Here is a 26,900-nt window from a genome sequence, read left to right on the forward strand (position 1 = left end):
AAGAAAGCAGAGAGGCCCAAGGAGTGGTGTGATGAAATGCAAGAAAAATCTGGTTTCAACTACGAGAACCATAGTGGCGTAGGGTATGATGTGCTAAAAAGTTCCCATATAGATAACAGATGGACTTCAACAGCAGCATTCGCCTCTGCATCTGTGTTCTTATCTAGGTTTTTAATCTTATACATGGAACTGAAAACATACATGAATTTGTGAGGCTTTGCTGGTGTGGGCTCATGTGGGGGGACTTAAATCTACGAAATATGAACACTTTACAACCCAGGTCCATGAAGCTTTCACATATTAAAGCAACACTATGTAGTATTTACCTTAAAATCACAGCTTCGGGATTATTCTGATGTTTTTCTGAGGTGTAATAGCGAGAAAAGATACTCTGTCTTTGCTACTCCAGGTATCAGCACTGTAGAAACTGCACTATGTAACTTCTGGAGAAAGAGAGGAAACCACCACCACCACCACCACCACCACCACCTTGACTTCAGGGCAGTGCTGTAAAAATAAATTACACTCTGCAACAGTAGGGAGGGCCCAAGAGCAAACATATTGAATCTTATGTAGAGTTCCTTTAAAACAGCAAATGAGGAAACAACAAGGTAGAGAATTAAGAGCGTAACTAAATGACTAAGAGCTTTAAATGAAAAAGTATTTTGAGCTGAAGGTGGTGATACTACTAAACTGAATTTGGAATGTCAGAACTGTACTAACATTAAAAAAAAAAACCCTGGCATACAAAATAGTAAAAGGATAAAGAAATTAAAGGTGAGACCATTGCAGATAAGTCAAAGAAACATCCACTTTCCTGCCAGTGCCTAAGCTACAAATCTGAGGTGCATAATGCACATAATTTCAACTAATACTTTATGTAAAATATTATTCAGAGAGGGTTCGTGGATCAAAATAAATGTAATATTTCATTAAGCACTGAATCGCTTCCTAAAGAAAACATAAATGAATGGAATGATTATGAGGTCGGAGATTTACTCCTTGGACTTGGTTCTTCTTGGACACTCAGGTTTGTGTGTGTGTGTGTGTGTGCTTTTTCTCAACACGTTTTCCAGTCTCAAGTGCAGTTAGTCGGACTTGTCTCCGTCGTCATCACGGTGGTTGTCATTCGCAGCCTCGCGGGCACTCTTCTCTTCCTTGGCCAGGTGGGCCTGCGAGGCGAGGAGACTAGACAGGGAGAAGAGGCCTGAAGCTGAGGAGACAGCTGGCAGGGCGGGACCGGTCAGGCCCAGGGGCAGAGGAGCCATAGGAAGGGCCAGACCCTGCAACTGAGAGAGCTGGTGGGCCTGGAGCTGCTGCTGTGCATAACACACACAGACACATTGGTTAGAGAGAGGAGCACGCGCACACACCGGAGTTGGCAGAGAAGTCAATGCAGTTGTTCTGATTCTGGTGATGATTATGATACACTCCAAAAGCACACCATGTTTCATCCTGATAATTATATCATATGTTCACATAGGAGGATCATTACACACACACACAAATATTCACAGGTCCAAATAGAAGACAAACACAAACAGGTTCACACACACTATCAGAGGGTGAAGGCAGGAGACAGAGCGATGGAGAGAGAAAAGACAGACAGTGATGGGAAAAAAGATAGAAAAGAAACCCTACACAGGCTCTCAGCCGAATGAAACAGGCATCTTACCCGAATGATGGAGTTCATCTCTGGTGGAGTGACCTGTTTGGCTCTTTCAATTGCTCCTAGAACCTGCTGCTGGTGCTACACACACACACACAGTTAGTTAATTCACCAACAACTTCAACCTAGGTACAGACAGCATATATTTTTATCGTATATTTTGACCTTAAAGGCTAAGCACCAGCGATATGAAAGTGTCAAACAAATAAATACAGTGGAGTTTGAGTTCCTAACTTGTGTTTATTGAGAGTCAGAAAACATGTTATTTCTCACTACTTCAAGGAATAAGGTTTAAAAGACCGTTGGTCCCCCCCCCCCCCCCCAACGGTGTTGGGAAACTCTAATAGGCGTCTTGCCTGTGACGTAGATGGTGGACAACAACTCTAGAAGCTGCACTTAATTTAATGCAAAATGACGAAAAGGTGTGTTGTTGTTGGCTGCAATCATTCAATGTACAGTGGGACATCTGTGAACAAATGGCCCAAAGATCCCAAAATATCCAGAAAATGGACTAAATTTGTCAACTTTAAACGGGCACTTTGGAAAGGACCCTCCGCTCACTCCGTTATCTGTAGCTCATTTCACTGGCGCTTTTCCAACAATATGGGCATGTAAGGACACCAACGAAAGGTGTTCAAGAGCCTCTGTAACTTGGAGGTAAACAGGGTAAGGACACTCACTTCGCCTGTTTTAGTTGGTGTTAGTTAACGTTAGCTTGACTCGCTAAACTCGGTGTCTCAGATTATACTCGGCTACGTAGCTGCATTACGGAGGTTTATAGAGTCGGATGAATTCGAGTTCGACTTCGATCACATTTACAAGAATAACGGTACCTCTACATTTGAGTTTAGCTTATTGCTAGGCTATTGTCATGAATAATGTTGGTTATTTAGCTAGATACTGTCATAACAGTCAGTCATAACGGTGTTTTACCGCGGCGTTGTTCAGCTGTTGTCCACCAGTGACGTCACGGTTGCGTTCAAGAATTTCCGTAGTGAGCTCGGGTTTTTCCATCAATTTAATAAAATTGTCAGTTTTAAAGCAAATTAAGCTGCTATTTTCATTTTAATTCATACTTATATCTGTCAGTAACTACAATAATGTGAAATATTCATGGAGGTCCATTAAGTGGTGCTTAGTGGGGGAAAAAGGAAAAAGAGAATTTTGTTTATTTATAACTGAAAATTACTAATTGTATATTCATTTACAATATTAAATTAATGAAATTCCCTTTTTACTAAATATAGAGTTGTTTTATGTACTGCACGTCAACATGCATCTGTACTGTCTGAATGCACTTGGCTAACACACGTGTTGTAATGGTGAGAGTGAAGAGGTCTGGTGCCTGGTGGAGTTTTTACCTCTTGGGACAAGTAGGGCAGCACCTGAGCACAAATTGCATTCAGCCTCTTCACTATTTCAGCCTGAGGAAAGAACACAGTACCGTTAGACACAAACACACACAACAAGGCAAATGGTGGTTGTGTGAAATTCAAGGCCTGAGAGATATTACAATTTTACAACTAAATAAAAAACAATTAATTTATAAGAAGATGAGAATACGGACTGATACCATTTGGATTATAACATTTCACTTCCATTGTTTGCTTTGTCACAATCACATTTCTGACACCCTTCACATAAAATATTCACAAGGATCCTAAGGAATGGTCAATGTGATCCTTAAATGGTCAGTGACAATAAAAAATAATTGGCAGCACCACAAGGAGCCACCAAATCAGCTACCAACCAATTTCGCAATGTCTTCCAAAACCTATTCCCTGAATTATTAAATTGATTAACGTATGTCAAACACCTTGAATTTCAATAATCATAGGATGAATAACAATTATAAATAATAATAATAATAATTATTATAACAAAAGGCCTAAACTCCTTCAGGAAGTTACTGAATTTCTTGAATTTGATTTTCAGCCAAAGAACATACAACTCATTTTCAATGGAAGCAGCTTAAATTACAAACGAGTCTCTGGCTTCACAGACAAAGCCAATATAATCTTATAATGTACAATATCATTTACATTCATTATTCATGAGCTGTGTCTTGATTGCCCATTGCTTGTGTGTGTGTGTGTGTGCCCTTAAAACTGAGGCATATCTGCATTTTGCTGCGTTAACACAACAGAACTGCAAAGTGCTTCTATAACAAGTATCTAAACTACTCATTTTTATACTGTACCCATCTCTATATAATGTGTGTATACACTAATATACAACATGTTTATCTGGCATATTTCTGAAGACAGACAATATACACGCACACTTACACACAGGCGCGCCACTAAAACTAGGGCAGCTCAAACACATTAAGGAAGAAAATAGTTTGGCTCCAACAATAACCAGCTAAAACACCCCCTCGGCGCAATACAGCAGACTCTGGGAGGGGGGGATGAAAAAAAACGGGAACACAAGAGAGGAAACATACAAAGCAGAGAACACAGTCTCTTACCTGTTTGTGCATTTCAATGTTGAGCCCATATGACATCTCATAGTACTGTGAAGACAACGGACACAAGAGAGGGCAGTGTGAGAAGGTGGTCAGTATAATGCATCACTTTTTAGGAAGTAAAATGTAACTCTTCTCATAGAGTCCATTAACAACATCATCAAATTGAATTAGTCAAAACTATCTGTCCAAAGCTGACCTTTTATTGAACCCTGTTGTTGTAACTTGCTGATAGCAACATGATTCCAAAATATAATCATTCCTACTCTGAAAACCAGTTCAGTTTCTCCTTTGGTTGAATGGGATAAATGCTCTTCCAGCTTGGCAACAGGGATATGTGTCCAGAGCTTGGACAGGTCAATAGTGTGTGCAAAAAGATATAGCCACGATGTGTACACAAAAATACGCTGCCAGTAAGCCGCTGAGCAGGATTCGCTGTATTTGCTCACTCTGACGAGAGCAGGATGTAATGATATGGTAATATGAGTCCAGCCAGGCTACGGCCAGGTCCAAATAAGATTAACATGGCAAATTGTCCAATTAGGAGCACGCTAAAAACACAAGCACTCACCAAGCAATCAGATTAGTGTGTGTGTGTGTGTGTGTGTGTGTGTGTGTGTGGCTATAGCTCATAGACGTTTATATCACCAGGGGTACTTTAACCCTTAAAAACCCCAGTTAACACAGGTAACAAAAGCGAAAAGCATGGTGTATATTGACTATTTCTCACTCTAAGCTTATTGAGAACAGACGGCAGAGAATGTGGACAACCTTGCACCACGTTTCAGTACATAGGAGTTATTTTATTATTTGATAAAAAGTCATTATACTGTTTTTGGAGAAAGAAAAAACATCCTAAATATTTCTGTCATCGTCTTTTGGCGGCATACACAAATCAGGAGTGTAGAATCAGAGCTGTCCATATTTAATAGAGCATTTTTCAGTTAATTACATAATAATAAAAGAAACTGTACACGCAAAGGTGGTTCCCAGCTAGGAGTGACCACATAATGTGATCCCTTGGTTTGATATTGCTGGTGTCTGAGGTCATACTATTTAGGAACCCTTGGTTTAATAATACGGCAACAGCTCTGCCCCCAAGTGCTGCGTTCACGATTAGAACGTACACAGAAAATGCCAGTGTACCACAGTGTTCAGCATTCAGTCAAGAGTCCAGTTTCCTTAACATCTGCTGTCAGCGACAGACAATTACCATGGCAACATATACATGGCTACATGACAACACCAAGGCGAGTTTGAGGTTGTTTCATTGGGCTCTTGCTTTCGCTCAAAAACCATTCTGTCTGAAATCGACTGAAGGAAAATAAAACAGCAGTAAAGAGGCAGAAAGGAGAAACACAATATATTCAACACTTAGAAATCAAGTTAATGATATTTTGTTGTTTATTCTATTTACATAACTATTTGTGAATATAGAATTAATTTAACCAGCTATACTACTGTTCTGTGTTGATGGAAACAAACAGGAAAAGTACAGACATCAAAGAATGTCAGACATGACCGAAAGAGAATGAACATTTTTTTGCACATTCGTTTCCGTGATTAAATAATTCCCATACTTCCATTAAACGTGGTACTGATTAAAGACACCGTAATCTGCATTTTCAGGATTTCTGCACTTAAAAAGAAAGAGCTACAATAATGTAAGTGTATGCCAAAGGGAGGCAGAGGAGGATTTAAGGGTTTAAAATTATGCATGACCACGTCCAGTGGGTAAACCTAAAATGCACACAAGCAATTCAAACAAAGGAAACAAGACCTGGGCCTTCTGCTGAGGCTATAAACACTTTGGCTGGAGGGCAAAATGGTGATGAATTTAAAACCAGAATACGCCTCTTATATTCCCCCAGGATGCAGCCGTTATGTTGATACACTGCTGTAACAATACTCACTCCTATTGATCGTTTATGGGCTGATCAATAAGTCTGCACACTCTTTCGACTTCACTTTTAAAACTAATCAATACAACGTTTCAGTGGGGAGAGAGGAAAGCGCTTACGAGTTTCACGGCAAGAGAAAGAGTGATGCAGAAACAGAACAGTGTGGGAAACACCTTAATACTGACAACATATGGGAATTAAACCGGAATAAAAGAAGGAGAATAGGGGGAGTAAAAGAAGGTGAAAAGAAAAACAAGAATAAAGAGAAAGCACAAAGAGAAACATAGCTAAAGAGAACTAGAAATAACCTAGAAAGGCTTTACACTTGGAACACTGCAGTGAGAATTTAATTGCATTCAGCCAGATTAACATGAGTGAAGTCATGAACTGATTGTGGATATTAACCTCTGGATCACAAACGCCACTTCGAATCGTTCTAAAGCTTTAGCCCAATGCTAACTGTAGCCGTTACATACTGCCAGACCTTCGGCTCATGTGCAGCTACTTAGTGTCCTCTTCATTAATATACTGATGCCTCTGGGCTTATGGAACGGGAACATATGGGGGGGAACAACACAGACATGTATAGATCAATTCAGATTATTGATCTGTGGTCCCAATCAGACTCGAGCCCATATAATGAACATAGAGTGACCCTATCCCACCCCACACGGGGGGAATAAGGATGTGCCTATAGAATTATAGAATAATCCAGAGGGCTGATATGTTTATTTATCATTTTCCTATAGAAATATCTGCCATTTGCAGCCTATAAATACAGATTAGATTGAAAAAAAAATGCAGGGATATTCCTTTAAGGTCTTGAAAAGGAAGGTGGGGGTGTGCTTTAAAATGGTCATTTCTGGGGTGATTTCCTGACCATCATGGTGTTAATTAAAAGCCCTAAGCCCACTGTCCTGGTCAAATAATCCATTAATCTACACACAGGGTAATCCTTGAGTGCTAGCAGACTGGCTGCAGCGTAATCTTTCAGATGGATATTGCAGACGGCTCCTGTTTGATGAGCCTCCAGTTCATGCTGAACTCCTTGGGTGCAATCTGCAGTTCATTCATAAAGGAATTACTCACCATGATGTAGTGCCGCTGCATCTCCGATTTCTCAGTGGCCAGCTTATCACACTCCAGCTTCAGACTGGGCCAAGAGAGGGCAGGAACCCACACGGAGTACACAGGAACAAACACGGGCGCGCGTGCACACACACACACACAAAAAGAAAAGAGAGAGGGGAGGAAAAAGAGACAGCTTTACAAGATTGCTTGCCAAGTCAGCACATAGTGTAATAGAAAGCAAGTAAAAACTAGGGCAGGCCTCAACATCATTTTACAGGCTTTGGATACTTGGATTTACAAAGGAGTTTTAGTCTTTTTTTTCAAACTCTTATAATCATTATTATGATTACAAATTAAAATCACAATTATTCCTTAAAATGAAGGTCCAAGGCACTTCATATAACCCAGACCAAGAGGATCTGCCTTGTGGTTGTTATCACATTATTTGCTTGACTCTGGTTGTTGCAGTGGGGCGGCACGGTGGCGCAGCAGGTTAGTGTCGCAGTCACAGCTCCAGGGGCCTGGAGGTTGTAGGTTCAATTCCCGCTCTCGGTGACTGTCTGTGAGGAGTGTGGTGTGTTCTCCCTGTGTCTGCGTGGGTTTCCTCCAGGTGACTGTCTGTGAGGAGTTGGTGTGTTCTCCCTGTGTCTGCGTGGGTTTCCTCCAGGTGACTGTCTGTGAGGAGTTGGTGTGTTCTCCCTGTGTCTGCGTGGGTTTCCTCCAGGTGACTGTCTGTGAGGAGTTGGTGTGTTCTCCCTGTGTCTGCGTGGGTTTCCTCCAGGTGACTGTCTGTGAGGAGTGCGGTGTGTTCTCCCTGTGTCTGCGTGGGTTTCCTCCGGGTGACTGTCTGTGAGGAGTGTGGTGTGTTCTCCCTGTGTCTGCGTGGGTTTCCTCCGGGTGCTCCGGTTTCCTCCCACAGTCCAAAAACACACGTTGGTAGGTGGATTGGCAACTCAAAAGTGTCCGTGTGTGTGAGTGAATGTGTGTCTGTGTTTGCCCTGTGAAGGACTGGCGCCCCCTCCAGAGTGTATTCCCGCCTTGCGCCCAATGATTCCAGGAATCATTGGAATTCCAGGAATGATTCCATTATCTGTAACCCTGAGGCGGTTACAGAGAATGAATGAATGTTGTTGCAGTTCAGAAGAGAAATGTCCGTTTCCAAATTGGATTTTGATATAAAAACTATTCATTTCTCAGCACAAAAAACATTAAAAAAAAGTTAACCATATGTTTAGGTACATTTTTTACTGCAGGTCAAGAATCACCCAAATCTTGGAAACCATGTACTGACATTCTGGCTTATGTGCCTTTTATGTTGATATAGCTGCCAGAGCTACTCATCTCTTTTAAACACAGCTATTATGAGCTGCTCTAAGGAATTGTGTAAGGAATTCCATTTTTATTGCTTTAGTTAGTTGTAATTATTATTTAATTTGGCTAGAGATTTTTTGTTTTGTAAAACCAGCAGTGCATGCAACAGACAGGCAGAGTTGAGGTCAGGCACGGCCAGCCTACAAAGGACTAAGGGACCTTTGGATCTACAGGACTATTTGAACATGAAGACCACCCTGGAAGTGGCTTGGCAGGTGCCCAGTTTGGCTGGTGCAGCCGGTCTTCTTGGACACAGTACCAGGCTCAGAGGGCGCTCAAAGGCAGTAGGACTTCTACAAGTTTATTGACTTTTACCCAGACTAATGTGGTTCTTGGTCCATGATCTGAAGCTGGGGTAACTTCACCTCTGTGACAGACTAGTTCCTCACTAGCATCCCATAGGTTTAGGAGCATTAACTTACTTACTCAGTTCTCCAAAGCTACTGCTTCTGAACTAGCTCCTGCTCTGGAAATCAATTTCAGGTTGAGAACATGACTCTGAGGGGGCAAACTGATGTTAAAATTAAACTAAAACTGATGTAGGATGCGCCTGTCTTAAAGACATTTGCTGATGGATTCCGTGCCTAAAAAAAGACAAAGGCTTTGCTACATTTACCTCGGAAAAGGGATGTCAGAGCTAGGAATGATATCTCTGTATGATACCACTGCTATTACACACTGGAGCTGTGTGGGCAGCCATTTTTGATTCTGAACTCGGGGTTGGTGTGGCTCTGCCGAAATTCTGACATCAGAATTCAAATGTAGCGTAGCAGTTGCTTCTAAATACCAAATAAACTAATATATGATACAATGAAAAAATACTTGTGAATTTAAGAACTACAGAAAAATAAACTAGACTAAACCTTGAATGGTGTTGTGGCTGTGTGTGTGTGAACCAATTGGGGCCTGTGTGTATACATATCAGCTAAAAATATTTACATTCCAGCCTGAAGTGTTTGGAAGGAGGCGGGAGTGTGTTTCTATCTCACACTTGGACACACACACACACACACACACACACACACACTTTTCTTTAGGCTGTCATTTCCACTTCACCTAATCCTTCTTCCCAAAGGGGAAAACAACATTTCTATCACCATGACAACCAGGCTTCACCAGCACAGCCACGTGATTGGCTGGCTGGTAGTGGACTGTGCTGAATGTGATTGGTAGAGCTGCAGAACACAGACGCTTGTTCAGACGCTTTAACAGTTCACACTGCCCCCTGCTCTTCCTCCTGCACAACACATTGTCTCAGAGATCAACACATCAATCAGGTCATCCTTTCTTCCATCTGTCTGTCTGTCTGTCTTCACCTCCATCACCCCCTCATCGTTTCACTCATCCGACAGGGCTGGGTGGTGTCCAGCCTAAACAAGGCCTCTCACACCTTTCATCTGTCTGTTTCCCTCAGATCATTCAGCGCACAGGAAGGAAGGGAGGGATGGAGAAGGAAGCTTGTTGTTTTTCTGTAAAGAAAGGCTTTCTTTTTTGTCTTAGACGACCCACATTCTGAGTGCGAGTTGTCTACATAGGACTAGCGCAGACACACAAACACAAACGCACAGGGCTTGATATTCTCTCTGTAATTTGACCCCAACGAGTGCCTAACCTACTGTGTACAACTGTTATAAATATGTCCCATATTAACATTTAAATACCCCATTTATTATTTTATCCACTGCACTGACCACACTGTTGGATTTTGTAGCGATACAATTGCGAACTGTAGTCCATTTATTGCTCTGCATACTTTGTTAGCCTCCTTTCACCCTGCTTTTCAATGGTCAGAAGCACCAGAGGCCCACCACAGAGCAGGTATGATTTGGGTGGTGGCTCATTCTCAGTGCTGCTGTAAAACTGACATGGATCAGACACAGCAGCGCTGCTTAAGTTTTTAAAGCCCTCAGTGCCACTGCTTGACTGAGAATAGTTCACCCAGTAAAAACATCCAGCCGACAGCGTCCTACGGGCAGCATCCAGTGATCACAACAAATTAACAGATGAGCTACTGTCTCTGCCATTTCGTCCACAAGGTGGGCTAACAAGGTAAGAGGGTGGGTGTGTAATAGAGTGGTCAGTGACTGAGCACAGTGTTTATAATATATATATATATTAAAAAGAAAATAAAAAAACCCTAGTGTGTGATCCAATTGTACTTGCTAAAAAGAACACCCAATACCCACCCACACACACACCCCCACCCACACACACACACACAGCTGTGTGCAGTACCTGTGATACTGTGCTTGGAGAAACTGGAACTCGTCTTTGATGCGGTCGCAAGAGTCTGAGGTGGTGAATTTCAGTGGTTGTGTTGACTGGGATGCAGCCTGGAAAAGATTAGAAACGGAGTTTAACTCTCTACATGCCTTACACTGTTCCTGATATCATGCATACTTATGTTCCACTTGTAGTTTGCACAAGTTTGTTGAGAGTGGAGATTTTATTATGAGTTAGTTACTGTTGTATAAACAAGTATGCAATCTTGTCTTGCTGAAGTAAAAAGGAAGCTTTGCTATTCATTTTTGACATCCAGATAACTGTAAAACTCTAACAGAACAAAAACAGAGTGTTTTCAAAAAAAAATGTGAAACCTACAAAACCTACAAACAAAACATTGTTTTTTTTTGCTGGTCAGTGCAGACATGTTCAAACACTCTGAGCAGCAACACAGTGAAAATGTTCAGATTCAGAGTACTCCGGGACATTAGCAGCTCCATTCACACATGCTCATAAGGTCTGCGTAAAATCCAAGATGGATGTTGCAGGTGTTTGCACTCACACATACAGGACCATCTCACCAAATAATGAAAACCTGCTTGCCAGGATGATATTGTAAATAAGAATTTGTTCTTAATGGCCTGTCTGGTTAAATAAATAAATAAAATAAATCTGATTCTAAAAAGCTGATGCATTTGCAAATGACACTGTGCTAAAAAATAAATGAGAACGCTGAATATCTGAATACATGGAAGCACTAATGAGCATTCAACCGCTGTAAAATGTTGCCTAGGCCAGCTCTATTATATTTGATGAGGAATATAAATGTGTGCTGCATTTGCTGCATAGGCCAAAAACGGCAGTCTATAGGAGTGACAGGTCTGAAACGTGTGTGTGTGTGTGTGTGTGTCTGTATGTGTGTGTGTTTAGAGCAGTTATCCCCTGCAGCGTTTCTGTTGTGTGGCCCACTGCTTCTCCTCCAGGGGGCTATTGTTCCTCAACACACCACACACACGCAGACACAATACACATTTTCTCCTACTGCATTCAAAACACACACACACACACACACACACACACACACACACACACACACACACACACACACACACACACAAGCAAAATAAAGGTCTTTCATGGTCAACATCCACCACCGCCTCCAGCTAACAGCTCTAGCAAAAAACAAACAGCCAGTATTTCAGTGCTCAGTAGGCTACAGTACACACAGAGCAATGCTGGCCACGAGGGCGAACACACACACACACTCAATCAAAATGTGCCCCCCTCACCCCTCTCCCTAGAGCAGTGTGGGAGTTCAGCATCATTTGAGGATTTTCAATGCAGCAGAAGTGAGGATTTCTGGTGGAAATTGCATTAAATGAATACTCCAGTGTTTTTTTTTCTATCTAATCTCCATGTGTAGCATACGGTCGACGGCCATGGACAGTAATTCAATGCATTCCTGTGCTTTAAAAAACACACTGAAAAACCAGGACTAAAACACACACACAATAGAAATCCACAGGATGAATTCCCTAATCCCCTAGGCCTAGCGGCCTTGAATTCTTCAGATATCACATTAATCTAGAAATATCAGGAATTAGCTGTTATCAGCGTAGCATTGGGGGTGATGTCAGAATATGAATGGAATCCACAAAACATTAAAGAAGCCAGTATTTTGGTGGAAAGTAATACAATTATTACAATGATGTCAACACAAACAGTGGGATGGGAGCAGATCCAAAGAACAGTAGTGTGATAGAGATTTTTGAACATTTTAGACATTTTCATTTAAAAGCTCGTGGTCTAAATATTGATATCTGTACTTTTAGAGAAACAAAGAAACAAACAGACATCAAAGAAAAAATCAGATCAAATGAACAAAACAACAGCATTTTTTTCATTAAAATAAAAATGGGGTTGTTCTCCCTTTTTTAATGTTCATGTCTCTATTTTTCCCAAGCACCTACAGAGGTGTCTGTCAGGGGTGGGGGGGTGGGGTTAGTATGTGTGTGTGTGTGTCAGGTTGCTAGGGGACTTTGCTGAGGATCTCAGTAATCCCTCTCCTGCGCTGCTACCATTAGAAATCAATTAGAGCGCTCCGCTGCAGAAAATCATCAGCTTCACCTGTGACCCACACACACTCCTACTCAAAAGAGAGAAAAGAAAGAAAAGAGACAGAGAGAGAGAGAGAGAGAGAGAGAGAGAGAGAAGAGAGAGAGAGAGAGAGAGAGAGAGAGAGAGAGAGAGGACAAGAGTGCGAGAGAGGCCAAGTGATGGACAGAGAAAGAGCTGAAGTGTGTAAGAAGAAAGAGTGTGTGTGTGTGTATGGTGAACAGTGCTGAGGCTGAAGGTTGTACTGAGTGCTCCATTGTGATGTTAATGAAGGGCTTTGGCCTCCATGACCCAGACATCTGCTGCGGCACTGAGTGTCAAGCACACAAACACGTGTGAGGACACACACACACACACAGTAAAATCATCCACTCATATAGAGAGGCAAAGAATGAATAATTTTGTGTATATTCTATTAAGTAATGCAGGGAATATGGAAATCATTTACACAAATATAAAATCCCTAGACGGCTAAATTAAATAAGCTGCATACATTATTATTATGACAGAAGCAAGTACACAGAACAGATCATTAACATCTGCCTTAGCCAGTATTCATATCACATACATACACTGGCCACTGATATCTCATGTGTCCCTAATTATTACAGATTTTACTGTCACTGTCAGAACGAAACCCGGAAATAACACGCAAACTACAGCAGCCCGTAACATTGTGGATATATTTCGTGTTGAGGTATAGGTGTTTTTCAGATGCTGTTTAATCAACGTTTGTAAGCAGTTCAAACATTTCTTCCTCCACAGCATGAGCTAAGCTCAGCAGTACTGGATTTACCATTAACAACAGTGCACAAATAAGTCTCTTAAAGCTCCACAAAGCTAGAAAGAACCTCTCCTTTTTTCCTCCAGAATCATCAATGCTTCCCAACCCACAAGACAACTTTGGTTCTTTTAGTTGCCTTTAAACAACAAAAGAAAGGATCATGCAATCAAAGGAATAAATGATAAAAAGATATCACTCTGGAAATATCAGGTTCCCATCAAACACACACACGCGGGCACATGCACGCACAGCATGTACACTTGCACCTCCAGGTTGGTAATCGCTCCTTTGTTTCCTCCAATAAGGCCTGTGTGCAGAGGCGGGGGGGGGGGTGGTGGAGGGGAGTACACACTTTCACAGGAAGACTCAAATCTTTGAGTAATTACTCTTTACACTGCTTGTGTGTGTGTGCGCGCACATGGTGCCTTGACAGGATGACTGATCTCTGTGCAATTATCGTTTGTGTGGTGGGAGCTTGTGTGTGCGCTCGTGTTCACTAACACATTAGCAAGAGTGTGGGTATGAAGCAGAGGAGGGCACACAAACCTGTTAGGATCTGGACCAAAGGAGAGACAGGAAAAATTGAACTCACACAGAAAGCCAGAACAAACTGCTCTACTGGAAAAACAGTGGCAAAATGCAAACCTTCTCGCCTTTAACCCAAGTGCAGTGTATCAGTCTGAACCTGTGAGGGGTCTGAAGTTCACTTCTTTAGTTTGTGCACTGAGGCTAGGAGATTAACACAGCCGTGGAACGAAAGACAGCTTATAATGTTTGCTTTCTACAATAACACAGGCATCAGTGGCCTGCAAAAAGCAAACTTAAAAACTGATTGATGTAGTGTATAGTGTGTATCACCACTGCCTTCCACACAGTCGACTAGAGCTCAGGCCAAAACGCTATTGCCGCTTTTCCATTTGGTACAAGGAACTACGTACAGTGGAACCTCTACTAACGAACGCCTATACTAACGAACTTTCCAAGATACGAACCGGGCATTTGAATATTTTTTGCCTCCACCAACGAAACCATGACTCTAGAAACGAACCCGGGCCTCCACCGAGCCGGCGGCTGGAAATGGCCACTGACCCCAATAGGCGAGTCTCCCAGCAACTTGAGTGAGCTTTTAAGATTAGCACATTGTAGCTTTAGCAATTTAGCATTAGTGTAAATAGCAGACATCGAAATTCGTGCTAAGTTAAACCGTATCTACGCTTCGTCTCCCCACATTCACCGCCTACTCTCCGTTATTCCACCCCCCCACCTCCCGTCATACAGCCAGTGCCTGTGTTACTCCTCCAGCCAGTCGTCACGTCTTCAAGGTAGCGATGTGTAACCACTTACAACTTTATTTCTTTTTTATTACTGTTACCACTGTATTTCTCTTTTATTTTTAGTAACGCTACATGTATTTTTTTACTAATTTGAGAGTGTTGTAAACATATATCAGTGCAAAAAGGGTGACTTTCGGGGCGGGGGCTGGAACGCATTCATTACTTTTCCATTATTTTAAATGGGAAAAATTGACTTGAGAAACGAACTTTTCCACTTACGAACCGCGTCACGGAACGGATCAAGTTCGTAGGTAGAGGTTCCACTGTACTTTCTTAGCCCCTGCTCGCTCGGAACCACAAAGACCAAATGCGATGTGTAAACCTTGCAGAGGGCTGAATGGCCAGAGAGTCATTCATGATGAAATGCAGACATTCAACACCATCTAGCCGTTTGTAAAGTCTTCTTTTCTGACTCACAAAGCAGTTCATAAAATTACACTTTGATCTTTTGAAGAGATTCAAATGCGTCTTCGAATGCCGGCACTCCAGCGAAAGCTGTGCAACAAGGAACAGAAACACTACTGATCAGTCTGAGCCATGCTCAGTCCCCAAAGCACAAAAACAACACACAAACCGTGGTTCCTGTTAGAGATGAAGTTTTGTAACACCACCGGCTACATTTCAAGGTGTAGCCATGCTGGTGGAAAAGTGAGCAGGGACTGAAAAGCGTGTAGAGCCGTGCAGAGCCGAGTAGGCACCATGCAAGACAGAAACACCATTAGCTGAACATTTATCCTGGTTCTCAGGAAACTAAAAAACATAAATCACCTACATTTTACTTATAGATCAAACTAGGAGTTGAACTAACATTATATTAGCCTTCACATAATAACCGGTATGATCCAGTACATCTCAAAACTATTCAAACGTGATAATTATTAATAAAAACCCCTTTCACAAGTCATTTCAAATTATTGTGTCCTTTGAACAATTCTCTATTCCAATGATAGTTTAAAATGTAGTCAGCAGCAAGTAGTTTAAGTCTACATTAACAGAACTAATTAACTAATTATCAATACAAATACATCGCTTAAACACCATTGAAAAGATCTGTCTACAGGTTTCCTGCCCTTCACAGAATGCTGGGATACATGTAAATAAAACAAACTCAAGTAGATGAGATCTGCTCTCTGGTAGAGAGTTATATTGATGAGGTTATCTAGAACAGTTGTGCCAAAGTCGATTTTGCCAGCTGGTTGATTTGATGTACCCTCTTTTTTGTACCAATCCAGGCCCAGTTCATTAAACTGAGCTGTATGATGAATACAGAAATACACTTGCAAACTGGTAGTAATCTCTTTTCTACACAGACAGCATTTAACACAATGCAGCAAAACAACAATACAGTGGTTCAAACCGTACTGCTGCTAAATGTAATGTGATGTGATATTAAATATTAAGCATTATGAGAAGGTGGCTCAAATGGTAATTATATGGTAGTCCCCATCAGCAGGCTACAGGGTATAGCTTTGTAATAGTCATGTGTGGTGCATCATAACTGAATCATAACTGAGTCTATTGGTCTATTAATACTGCATACATTTTTCGTTCATTCTATGACTGATGTTTTCACTTTCCTCCTCTTCAAACATTTTATTCTGCTTTAAATACAACTACAAATCTTAAAATGTATAATAAAATTTCACTGTAATGAACTGGTGCCCTGTCCAATGGGCCTTGTGCCCATTCTGGGTTGGTTCAGGACCCCCACCGTGACCCTGATCATATTTAATATTGTACAGATGAAGAAACAACAACATTGCTTCATATTCTGAAATACATTTGGAAAAATAAGCAAATGTTTATCGGTAAAATACTGTAAAAATGAGGTTTAACAAAAGCAATCAGTAAATAATTTGATTATTCTAATTATAAATGTCCTGGGCCTGCTCTGAACAGATTTTGCTCGCTGAAATATGGCCTCTTGTTTTTTCATCATTTCATTCCGTGCATGCAAAAGACAGGGGTGGGAAGAGAAAGAAAGAGAGAGAGAGAGAGAGAGAGAGAGAGAGAGAGAGAGAGAGAGAGAGAGACCTGTGCATGTCTGAATGTGACTGCAACTGTGTGTGTGTTTGTTTAGTGTTGATCGGGCCCGCGGGGGATTAACCCCGTGTCCTGCTGGGGGTTTTGTACTGCGGTTGGGGGGCGGCAGTGTTAATTCAACCAGCCTTAATAATGTCCTCCGGCACTTCCCTCAGTCCTCCCCCTACAACACACCATTACACCCACACACACACACACACACACACACAAAACCAGAGGCTGCTGAGATTCATTACTTTGTGTTTATATACACGTGTGTGTGTTGGTCTGTATAAAAGCAGTGAACGCACCAAAAGAGCAACCCCCCCTCACCCCCAGTCTACATGCTTAGTATGTTTGATAGAAAAAACAGATTTTGGGGGAGGTGAAGTGTGTGTGTGTGTGTGTGTGTGTGTGTGTGTGTGTGTGTGTGTACACGCACGCATGTCTGGGCTGCGTGCCACTGCCAGCAGATGAAGCATTTCACACACAGCTGGAAAGGTGTGTGTGTGTGTGTGTTTACGCACATGAGTGATTGCACATACTCACCACACATCTTTTCCTTTCCTCCTTTCACTGCCAGCCATGTGCTTCACTAGTCGACACTAGTTCTGAGCTTCAGTCGAAATGTGACAATGCATTATAGAGAACCGACATCCTGATAGCAACAGGATTAAATTGCAAACGACCAACCTCAATACACACACTTCCTCTTGCAGGTTCATTAGCTGTGTCACAATGCTGGATGTAGTCAGAATTTTTCTCCATTTGAATTTTGCATTTTTTAATTAAATTGTGAATGCAATGTCGACAGAATTGAAACTGGGCCAGGTTTAATAACACAGCACTAATTATTGGTTAGTTAGATACCTTTAAATTTTTTTATGACAAGTTCAAGGCTGAATTACGGTCTGATCTCCTTTATGCCGAGCAGTCACAAGGCCATTGTGAAATATTTTTAAAAAACAAGGCATTATGAACTCCTAATTCACACCACAACCCAACATCTCTTCCTTCTGACAAACATCAACATAGTACTGATTACATCTGCTTTCTTTTAACTCTTTTCTTTTCGTACTGTGCCTTTAAAACCACACCACCGCACATGCAGTCAAATGATTCGGCCCCATGCTATCTGCCACATGGAAGCAACCTGGAGACCCTAAACACAGAGACCAACTGAGCAACTTGAGCAGCTTGGGCCAAAGAAACCTTAACACCACTACTCTGTTTTAACACTTGAAGCACCACCACATCCAACCAATGAACAGTACATGAACAATACATAACTCAAAGACTGACAAGCTCCCAGCAAAATATTAAAAACGTATCCCAACGTTAATATATGAACATCTATACAGTATAAGCCATGTCACTGGATTATGAATGGAAACCCCACCCCCAAAACACAATACAGGGGGTCCTCGCCTTACGACGTTGATCTGTTCCTACGTCACGTCGTAAACCAATTTTCGGTGCAAGTCGGTACATACGTACATACTGTACATAAATAACATACTGTGAGCACTTATCCTATCCTAACACCTATCCTCCTCGGGCCCGAGCCGCGTAACCGTGTATTCTTCCGCCGCGCACACCAAACACGAAGTTTTCGACGTTTACGACGCAAAACCACTTAAGTCGAAACAAGGCTTTATACAGTAAATGGGAGATGTGTCGTAACCACGAAACATCGTAACTCGGGACTGATGTAACCCGAGGACCTCCTGTAATAGTTAATTAATTGTAATCGAGATATAATGTTCAACTAATTGTGATATTGACTGGTCATAGAGCCTAGCACTAGAACTGATTGAAAGTTTTGTACTGACGATGCCAACGTATACCTATCCGTTATTCAGCCATGACACCTAAGGCACATCCTTAGATCTATAACACAATGTCCTCCTTGTAGTACAGATGCAACCACTCAAAAAGCACCTACAAGCGTATTACTGATGATTTACCATCTTTGCAGATACCTACAGTCACGTGCTAGAGTAGTGGTGGTTAACATTATGAATTATTGATATAGACATTGACAGCAATACTTTATCTTTGAACTGATTCTAGAACAGTAATTTTCCCCATACCTCCTTTAAAATTACAATCATAAAATGGCCATGGTTAAACAGAACAAAGTGTGAGATGTTGGAATCTGGTATGCTAAGTACCTGCACAAAACAAAGACCTGCCATTTGCCCTGTGGGTTCCACAAACTCCTCGCTTTGGTGGCATCAGAAACATGCACACCAGAGGCCAAAAGACCTAAAGTGTGCTTGGTTCTGATGTGTGGATTTGGGAGAGATGTTTGTGGTCTACAGACTGTACACGTGCCTGGTTGTTCTTGTGTTTGTAAATGAAGAAATTGAACAAAAAATGCATATTTACACCGTAATACCTTTCTCCATTCTGAATGTATCTCAAGGAAGTCTGGGCATTAGGTCTCTGCTGAGACTGCATCATTGTAGACTTCACCAAAGGCCACGGTAAATGCACATAAAAAGCACTGTACCACTGTACATTGAATGATTGCAGCCATAAACAACACACCTTTTCGCCATTTTGCATTAAGTTAAGTGCAGCTTCTAGAGTTGTTTTCCACCATCTACGTCACAGGCAAGACGCCTATTAGAGTTTCCCAACACCGTTGGGGGGGGACCAACAGTCTTTTAAACCTTATTCCTTGAATTAGTAAGAAATAACATGTTTTCTGACTATCAATAAACACAAGTTAGAAACTCAAATTCCACTGTATTTATTTGTTTGACACTTTCATATCACTGCTGCTTAGCCTTTAAAACAATGGACTGCAAGTGCACCATTTTGGACAGAGCTTTACTGACCACATCGGATTGCAGACTAATCAGGAACTAGTTTACAGCACGCAACCTGATCAGGCAATCACTAACTCGTTTTTCGAACAAGTGTGTCTATTGACATGTGGATGCAACGACTGACTACACGAGTACCAGAATTTGGCACTGAACAACTAATTTTTCCATGGTACCGCATATACATTCTGGGTAGACATCACACAACCACAAGAGAGGCTTGGAGAAAGGACTGAAAAACAACTTGTCTTAACACAACAACTTGGCAAGTGCAAGACTGTTTGAATATTATAGCTGAAGACATGCCTGGGGCTTGCAATGGTTTGCGTCATTAACGTGAAGGGAAATAATAAATCTCATATGAATATAGTTGCTATGATGCTACTGAAAACCTTCCTCAAGAGTAAAGACATTCCCGCAACTACTCACAGCCAGACCAGGCTGAAACACATTTCTTAAGGGCAAAGATCCAGATGCTGTTAAAACTGGGATCTGCTTGTTATTCCGATTCCACCACCAGAATTGATCGACTCGTCCTACTCCCTACCAGGACGGCAATCGTTTTTTTCTCCTGTGGGCATCATACCCATGCTCCCAATTTCTTCAAGGCAGCTGTTGAGTTCTGACTCCATCTGTGTCCGTCATGGTCACAGCAACCAGCATCTGGCTGGCTAAGTCTGGAGAGCGAGGATAAGGATGGTGTAGAGTAAACAGGGGGCTGAGGAAGAGCTGCTTACGGTGGCAGAATTGCAGCACAACATTGGTAATTCCTTTCCATAATCCACCAGGCTGCCGCTTATTTCTCCAAACAAGAAGCATAAGGCCAGACAATTGGATTAACAGCTTGCTAGACTAATGCACACGCAGCGCTGGGTGGACCTAAGCTGGAAAAGGTTGCTGCTTAGGGCAGGGGTCCTACTGGAAAAGTACTTTGAAGTATGTGAGTGAAGCATTAATCTGAGCTTCCCTTAAAAATACTTTTATAAACGCTGGCTTTTAACTTTTACATTTCTCTTGTCTAAGGAACTCATGATCAGTCAATGAAATTCAGTTTTTAAAATCTCACCTCTAACGTATTTCTTGACAATAGGACAAGGGCTAGTAGCCAATTAGCAAACTGATAACGTACGAGATACTCATCTGTCTCATCAAGAAACAGAGCCTTATGGACATAATTATTTTAAATAATTTACCCAAATTTCTTCTCATATATGTTTCATGGAAAGCTTTTTATGGGACTCAAATTGCTCTTTCCACTAGTTTGTCGTTTGAAAGGCCTTACATAATTTGGTATGGTCAACATTATAATTAATCTAGATTAATTGATTACTAACACACACAGTGAAAGTTCACATTTTTATGTGGTTTTTAGCTCTAAAAATAAGGACAGTTCAGGCAAATCATGATGCGATATGACTTCAGCCGAGTGTATTAGCACTTTTTTTTAGTTTCTTTTCTTTTATTTAATCATTTTTATCATGTTAATCTTTTACTATTTTTATGTATTTCCTTTTATTGCAATATTTTAATTGTTTTAATGTAATTTTGTGATTTTTATTCTTGCTTTTAAATTTTTTATTTTTTTTTCGGTAAAGCACTTTGAATTGCTCTTGTATGAAAGGTGCTCTATAAATAAACTTGCCTTGCCTTTAACAAAATAAAATCGATAAGTATAGCAATATAAATATCTGGATTTATAGGCATCTATCTAGTAGTTAAGATGGAGTTGGTATCAGTACTCAGTAATGAAATATCGGTATCAGAAAGGATTAAATGGTATCAATGCATCCCTTGTTCCCAGTATTATATAGTAGAGACAGAACAGAACATCTGAAATTATTAGCTTTGGTCAAACAACCTGCAGAAACGTAATTATTGGTGGAATTTAAGTTCACATTTCTTTTGCCTAGTTAGCTAGTTACCACACGAGCAAATGTCGGCAACTACAGCCTACAATTTTAGCGTTGTTAATTATCTGTTTATATGTTGGAAAAACTTGAGTAGGCTTCAGACATGGATCTAATACCTAGCCAAGCAGAAGCATCTAAAGCAGATCACTTGTGTATTATCAGTCAACACAATACGCAACCCAGGGCAGGACCAGGCAGGAAATAAGAACACCAAATCCTCTTGAGGAGCAGCCTTTCAACAGCCTGTTTAAGACATAACAATTTACCCATCAACCTTAGAAGGCCCTTGGCCAACAGCAGCGAGATAGCCAGGCCATATCCACATACTTCACTCTGTTCTACAAAATCAACCAACTCCCACAAGGTCAAGATTCAATTGCGGTTCCAGCTGTTAGGACTAATCCTAGATTGAAGAAGCAATTGAGAAACCGATGCTTAATCCTAGATTGGAGCCAGTTTTTGTGCTAGCTGTTTCAAAGATTTAAAGCCAAATCTGAAGATTCTGCCTTAAGGGAAGCTTCTGAGGTAATGAAAGTTACTAGAGCCCTTGGGTGAGATGGATTCTCCAGCTATATCCAGCCTTCAACAACAGCAACACCAAAGAACAAGTGTTATTTAAGTTGAATGTCAACATGTATTTAGACACCGGGGTTTATAAAGCAGAGATTTATTATGACCACTGTATTTCTTGTACGTTGAGGGCAATAGCCCTAAAACATGTTCCCATGATTCAACGTTCAAGATACAAAACTTAATGAAGATAGAATTAATTTTGATTACAGACAAATTCTGAAACTGTTTACACATTAATTATAGCCCCATCCTTTGCATTTAACGACCCTGTGTTTGCATACATAGATCTGTTTTTGTTGCAGCTTGGGGAGAACAACTGGGATCAGCAATAACAAAACTAATGGCAGGGGACTCATTAAGGAACACAGTGCTGTGGATAGGGATTCTCATTCATGGAAAGGAGACAACAAGTGAAGCTGTGTAATAACTGAACACAGCAACCACAATTTATTAACCACTTATAACCATAATATGGCATTCTGATTCATAGCGTACACCAATCTATTCTCTAAATTTCTCCATCATGTGTCACACTTAAGCCACAATTGGCTCCAATCTAGAATTGTCTGTGTAAACCGTTTAGCTTTGTTTATTTCATGATATTTAACATCCCACCATATTATCACAAGGTAACTCCCATTTTGACCATTTATATATATTCTCCACTATCCTGGTGATGTATTTTCCCCAGCTGCATTTTACCTGACCACATAATGGTCTAAATCACCAAGCCTACCGTCAAATGAAACAGGTGTGCAAGGGCAAAGACAAAGAGAAAACTGCAAGCCATGAATCTGACAAGCCCTGCCATACACCTCAGGGCACTGACCAATCCATGAGCAACCCATGTGCTGTGTAGCTTATGTATAAACATATCCCAAATGAACAGGTCACGTGGCACACAGACTGGGGTTCAAGGTCCAACATAGTGGATAATAATCCAAAAAATAAAATAAACGTCCTGGATATGCTGATAAGCTGCACTGCAATATTTACAGACCGTATCATGGACTTTCACAACGCCAAATACATGTGTCATTACACAGAGGCCAAAGTAGACAGACCCTAATATCTCCAAGTAGCTACTTGTCAATAGTAATGAAGTAAATAAATAACTTGCAATCACAATATCATTGAAATTACAGGTTTTCCTCAGATTATTCAGCTCTGTCCTCAGGTAGCAGGAACCCAGTGTTGGAAACCATTGGTTGGAGACCAAATGAAGATAAAGGCTGTCCATTAGGGATGACGTATAATACTGAAAAGCTTGGCCATCGTGAAATAAAAGCACAGCCTGACCGTAGTTTTTGAGCTAGGTTTAAACAGTGAGAGGGTCCCATCTGAACTCTCAGGAAAGCTGGAAAAGGGGGGGGGGGAAGGTGCTAACATGGTCCTTCACTGAACTCTGAGGGTCAGAGCTGGGTTCTTCTGGGATATGTAGGAGCAATGCTGCAGAGTACTTGAGGACCTCAATATTTAAGTTCTGGGAATCTCTGCCCCAGCTTCGTGCTTCTCAAAGGAAACCCACTTGTTTTTCAATAAACACAATTCAACAACTTTCACACAGAAACATAGAAAGGTTACCACGAAGCCAACTGAGGAATATCCCATGATCATCATACAAGGCTTAGCAACGAGGCTAGAACCTTTTTTTTATAAGACTATTGCAGTAATAGCCACAATAACAACACTTACCGAGTGCCTTGCTTGTGGAAACATCATGTCAGTGTTCTTAGTTTTTCTCGACTCTTCCTTATTCTTCCCCAAGCGAAATGAAAACAGGTCGAAATCCTCTTTCTTTTGTTCGCTCTCCTCGAGTGTGTTTAAAATATGTCCCCCTTTCCCGCTGCTTTGCTTCGGAGCTCGGCTTTAATTTAACCGTCTGACGACCGAAGAAAAAGGAACCCCGGTGCCCGTGAATCCCCTTCTGTTCGTTCGCATTAGCAGCAGCTCCCGAGGAGCTCTAGGCTAAAGATCCAGCGCTAGTCCAGTGCAGGGTGCTGTGTTTACACAAGGCTAAAGCGGCGGAGCGGCTAGTCTCTCTCACTCCGCCGTTTAGCTCGCCTTTCTTCGAGCCAAACAAGACAAAAAATGCTATAACTGAGCTGAAGGTTTTGAGTACGAGGAAAACGTATCCGAAGAACCGTAGTGCGAGGATAAAGCTCACTGCCAAGTGCAGAAACCCAGTAGCCGTGCTGTATTTTGGCGCCCGAAGAAGCGAAGGTAGCCTAGCAGGTAACGTTAACGTTAAGTTAGAACCAAGCCGCCGGTGCGGAGACGACTATTCAAATTTCACACGATGCAGAAGCCGGGAATGGGCTCTAAAAGTTATCTACGGCGCTTGTTTTTTGTGTACTATCCTCTTTGTCGTCCTCGCTGTTAGATAAAAGCTTGTGCCTCAGAGTCCCGCCGCTCTCCGGCTAGTCAGCGGACTCACTGAGCAGATTAAACCCCGAGGGAGGTGAGGTGAAGGCGGTGCACACAAGGCCCATGTCAGGCGGCTGGTGGGAGGGAGGTCTGTTCGGCTGAAGCGCCTCCGTTTAACCGAGCGCCGAGGAGAAGGTGTGGAGAACTGAAGTGTCGTTCTCCAACGATTCGACTCTTTTTTGGGCGTTTTTTTTTTCTACCGCACAAAATGCAGGCGCCTCTACCACTAGAAAAAATGGAGCTCTATCTTGTGTTTAACGGTCAGTAGTTCAGTGCCAAATGATCTACTTTTATGTTTGGAGTAACTTGTCAGAACTTGTTTCCACAGGAAATAGAGGTCTGTCTCAGTTGGGGCCAGTAACAAAAGAGCTTTTCGAGGTTATACCTCTTCCAATATACATTACATGAACCAATGTTTCTGGACTCCTAATCCAGCAGTTTATCAGCAGTAACAATAAGGTCAAAATCGTACCCTGGAAAAGTAAATAATGATTTACTAGTGTGGAATTTAGGCGCAAGTGTTACCACACCCTTGTGTACCACTAGGTCCTTTTCATATTAATCTCAGGTATAAAAGACCACTATAGTGAAACCTCAAAATGGTTATTATATAACACACACACACACACACACACACACACACACACACGTTGAAGTTGCATCCAGTAAAACTCCTTATTTAAATCTAGAGCCAAATCTAACAAGAATAATTCAGACTGTACACAGTCATGAGTTTATCCACGATGGCAGAATCCTACATATGAATAATAACAATGTTAATAATATCTTACACACACTAATAGGGTTAAAACGTATGGAAAGCAGTGCCCTGGTCTTAACCAGATTTAAATATAAATTGTAAGTTTTCAACAAAACAGCATTTCTCTGTTAGCTAAATAAGCCCAAACCTGGGAAATGTCCTTACATCTTCTCCTGCTAAACACTTACTTTGCAGAATACCCTCTAGGGTGTATGAGGCTGTCTTGGCCTAGAATAAGAAGGGGATTTTTACATTTTGTATTAGATTTTGAGGCAAGACCTAAATAACAAACATCAGGTTTCCATTGCTAAGTATGCACCATTAGCTGTGCTGTAAATGCAGCCAGTGGCAGAAAAGCAAAACAAAGCAGACATTTAGAGAGAATATCTCTCAGATATATCAGATGTCTATGACCCAATTTTTATAAGAAAATGCTTATGAATAAAATAAGAAACAGATTGATTCCAAGCATGGCATATGTAATTGTCTGCCTGTTTTATACTTTTGTTTTTTTTAAATAAGACATAAGTTGTAATATAAATTCATTTGTTGAGTACTTTATTGAAAGGATGTTTCAATTTAAAAAGTGTTTAAAAACAAACGATAAATCTGGCAACCCTACTTAATGAAGAGTCGTTTGGGAGCAAAAAGTGTCGACTCTTTAGGGGGAGCTGAGCCAAATTTGATATGATTCAGTGAAAAGAGCCGGAATGCCCATCAGTGGTGTGTGGAGAAGCGAGCTTTTGTTTCTGCCACACAGACACACAGGGAACATTAGGAGCTCACCCAGGGGAACAGCAGAACACCATTCACATGCAAATCACGAGCTAAAATCATTTTGCGTGTGCAAAATAATCTCCTCCAGAGGTTTGAGCATAAATTATTAAATACGATCAGATGGGCCACACATGTCATTGTTTAACACCCCTCAACAAAAAAATATTGCATTAAACGATAAACAAACCTTACCTGAAATAGTGCTTATTTCCCCCTAAATAAAGCGGGTCACACACACACACATGTTTAAATGTTGCTATTCAAGGCATTGCTTTGCATTAAAAAAAACTGCGTGCAACCGTTTCTTTGTGCTGATAGTTTACATTCTATATTGTCGAGCTGCCCCCATCTGGTGAAACTCCTCTATTATTTCTAGAGGGATCTATAGCCTACGTATAAAACCTAGATACATACATACGCATACAGAGCCATATAACACCAATGATTTGACCTGAAATACTCCGTTCACACCAAATCACAAATATTCACAATGGTGGTGATGGTAACCAGACGTCACTGAGAAATAAAGAAGATTCTTTACATAAATCTCGTAATAGAAAATGGTAATGGTGTTTATTTCACAGTCATTTTGAGAGAAAATGTAATTTAAAAAACCTGTAGAGCACTACACATACAGGTGGTCCTCCAAGGATAATGTTTTA

The 26,900-nt window shown here is 41.2% G+C and overlaps 1 protein-coding gene across 2 annotated transcripts; it reads right to left on the reverse strand.

The window, feature by feature from the left end:
- Window positions 1–619: 619 nt before the first annotated feature.
- Window positions 620–24,784, reverse strand: LOC136675968 (TLE family member 5-like). Of its 2 annotated transcripts, none has more exons than XM_066652796.1 (7): window positions 23,970–24,784; window positions 10,715–10,812; window positions 7,127–7,190; window positions 4,140–4,184; window positions 3,031–3,093; window positions 1,676–1,750; window positions 620–1,316 (listed from the first exon to the last, which is right to left on the reverse strand). In XM_066652796.1, exons 1-7 carry the CDS (start codon window positions 23,994–23,996, stop codon window positions 1,089–1,091), a joined length of 600 nt encoding a protein of 199 aa, XP_066508893.1. In that variant the 5' UTR covers window positions 23,997–24,784; the 3' UTR covers window positions 620–1,088. The 2 variants fall into 2 exon arrangements, with proteins under 2 accessions (XP_066508893.1, XP_066508892.1); XM_066652795.1 differs by having other exon boundaries at window positions 620–1,319.
- Between the last annotated feature and the right edge of the window lie 2,116 nt (window positions 24,785–26,900).

Source organism: Hoplias malabaricus, chromosome X1 (genome assembly GCF_029633855.1).
Source record: "Hoplias malabaricus isolate fHopMal1 chromosome X1, fHopMal1.hap1, whole genome shotgun sequence".
Lineage (NCBI taxonomy): Eukaryota > Metazoa > Chordata > Actinopteri > Characiformes > Erythrinidae > Hoplias > Hoplias malabaricus.

Bases quoted from the DNA above. Each gene is read 5' to 3' on its own strand.
- LOC136675968 (XM_066652795.1), bottom strand. From the start codon at position 23,996: ATGATGTTTCCACAAGCAAGGCACTCG. The intron at 4,185-7,126 runs GTGAGTAATTCC...TTGTCTTCACAG, and splicing joins TGCAGCGGCACTACATCATG to TACTATGAGATGTCATATGG. The intron at 3,094-4,139 runs GTAAGAGACTGT...TTCTTTCCTCAG, and splicing joins ACATTGAAATGCACAAACAG to GCTGAAATAGTGAAGAGGCT.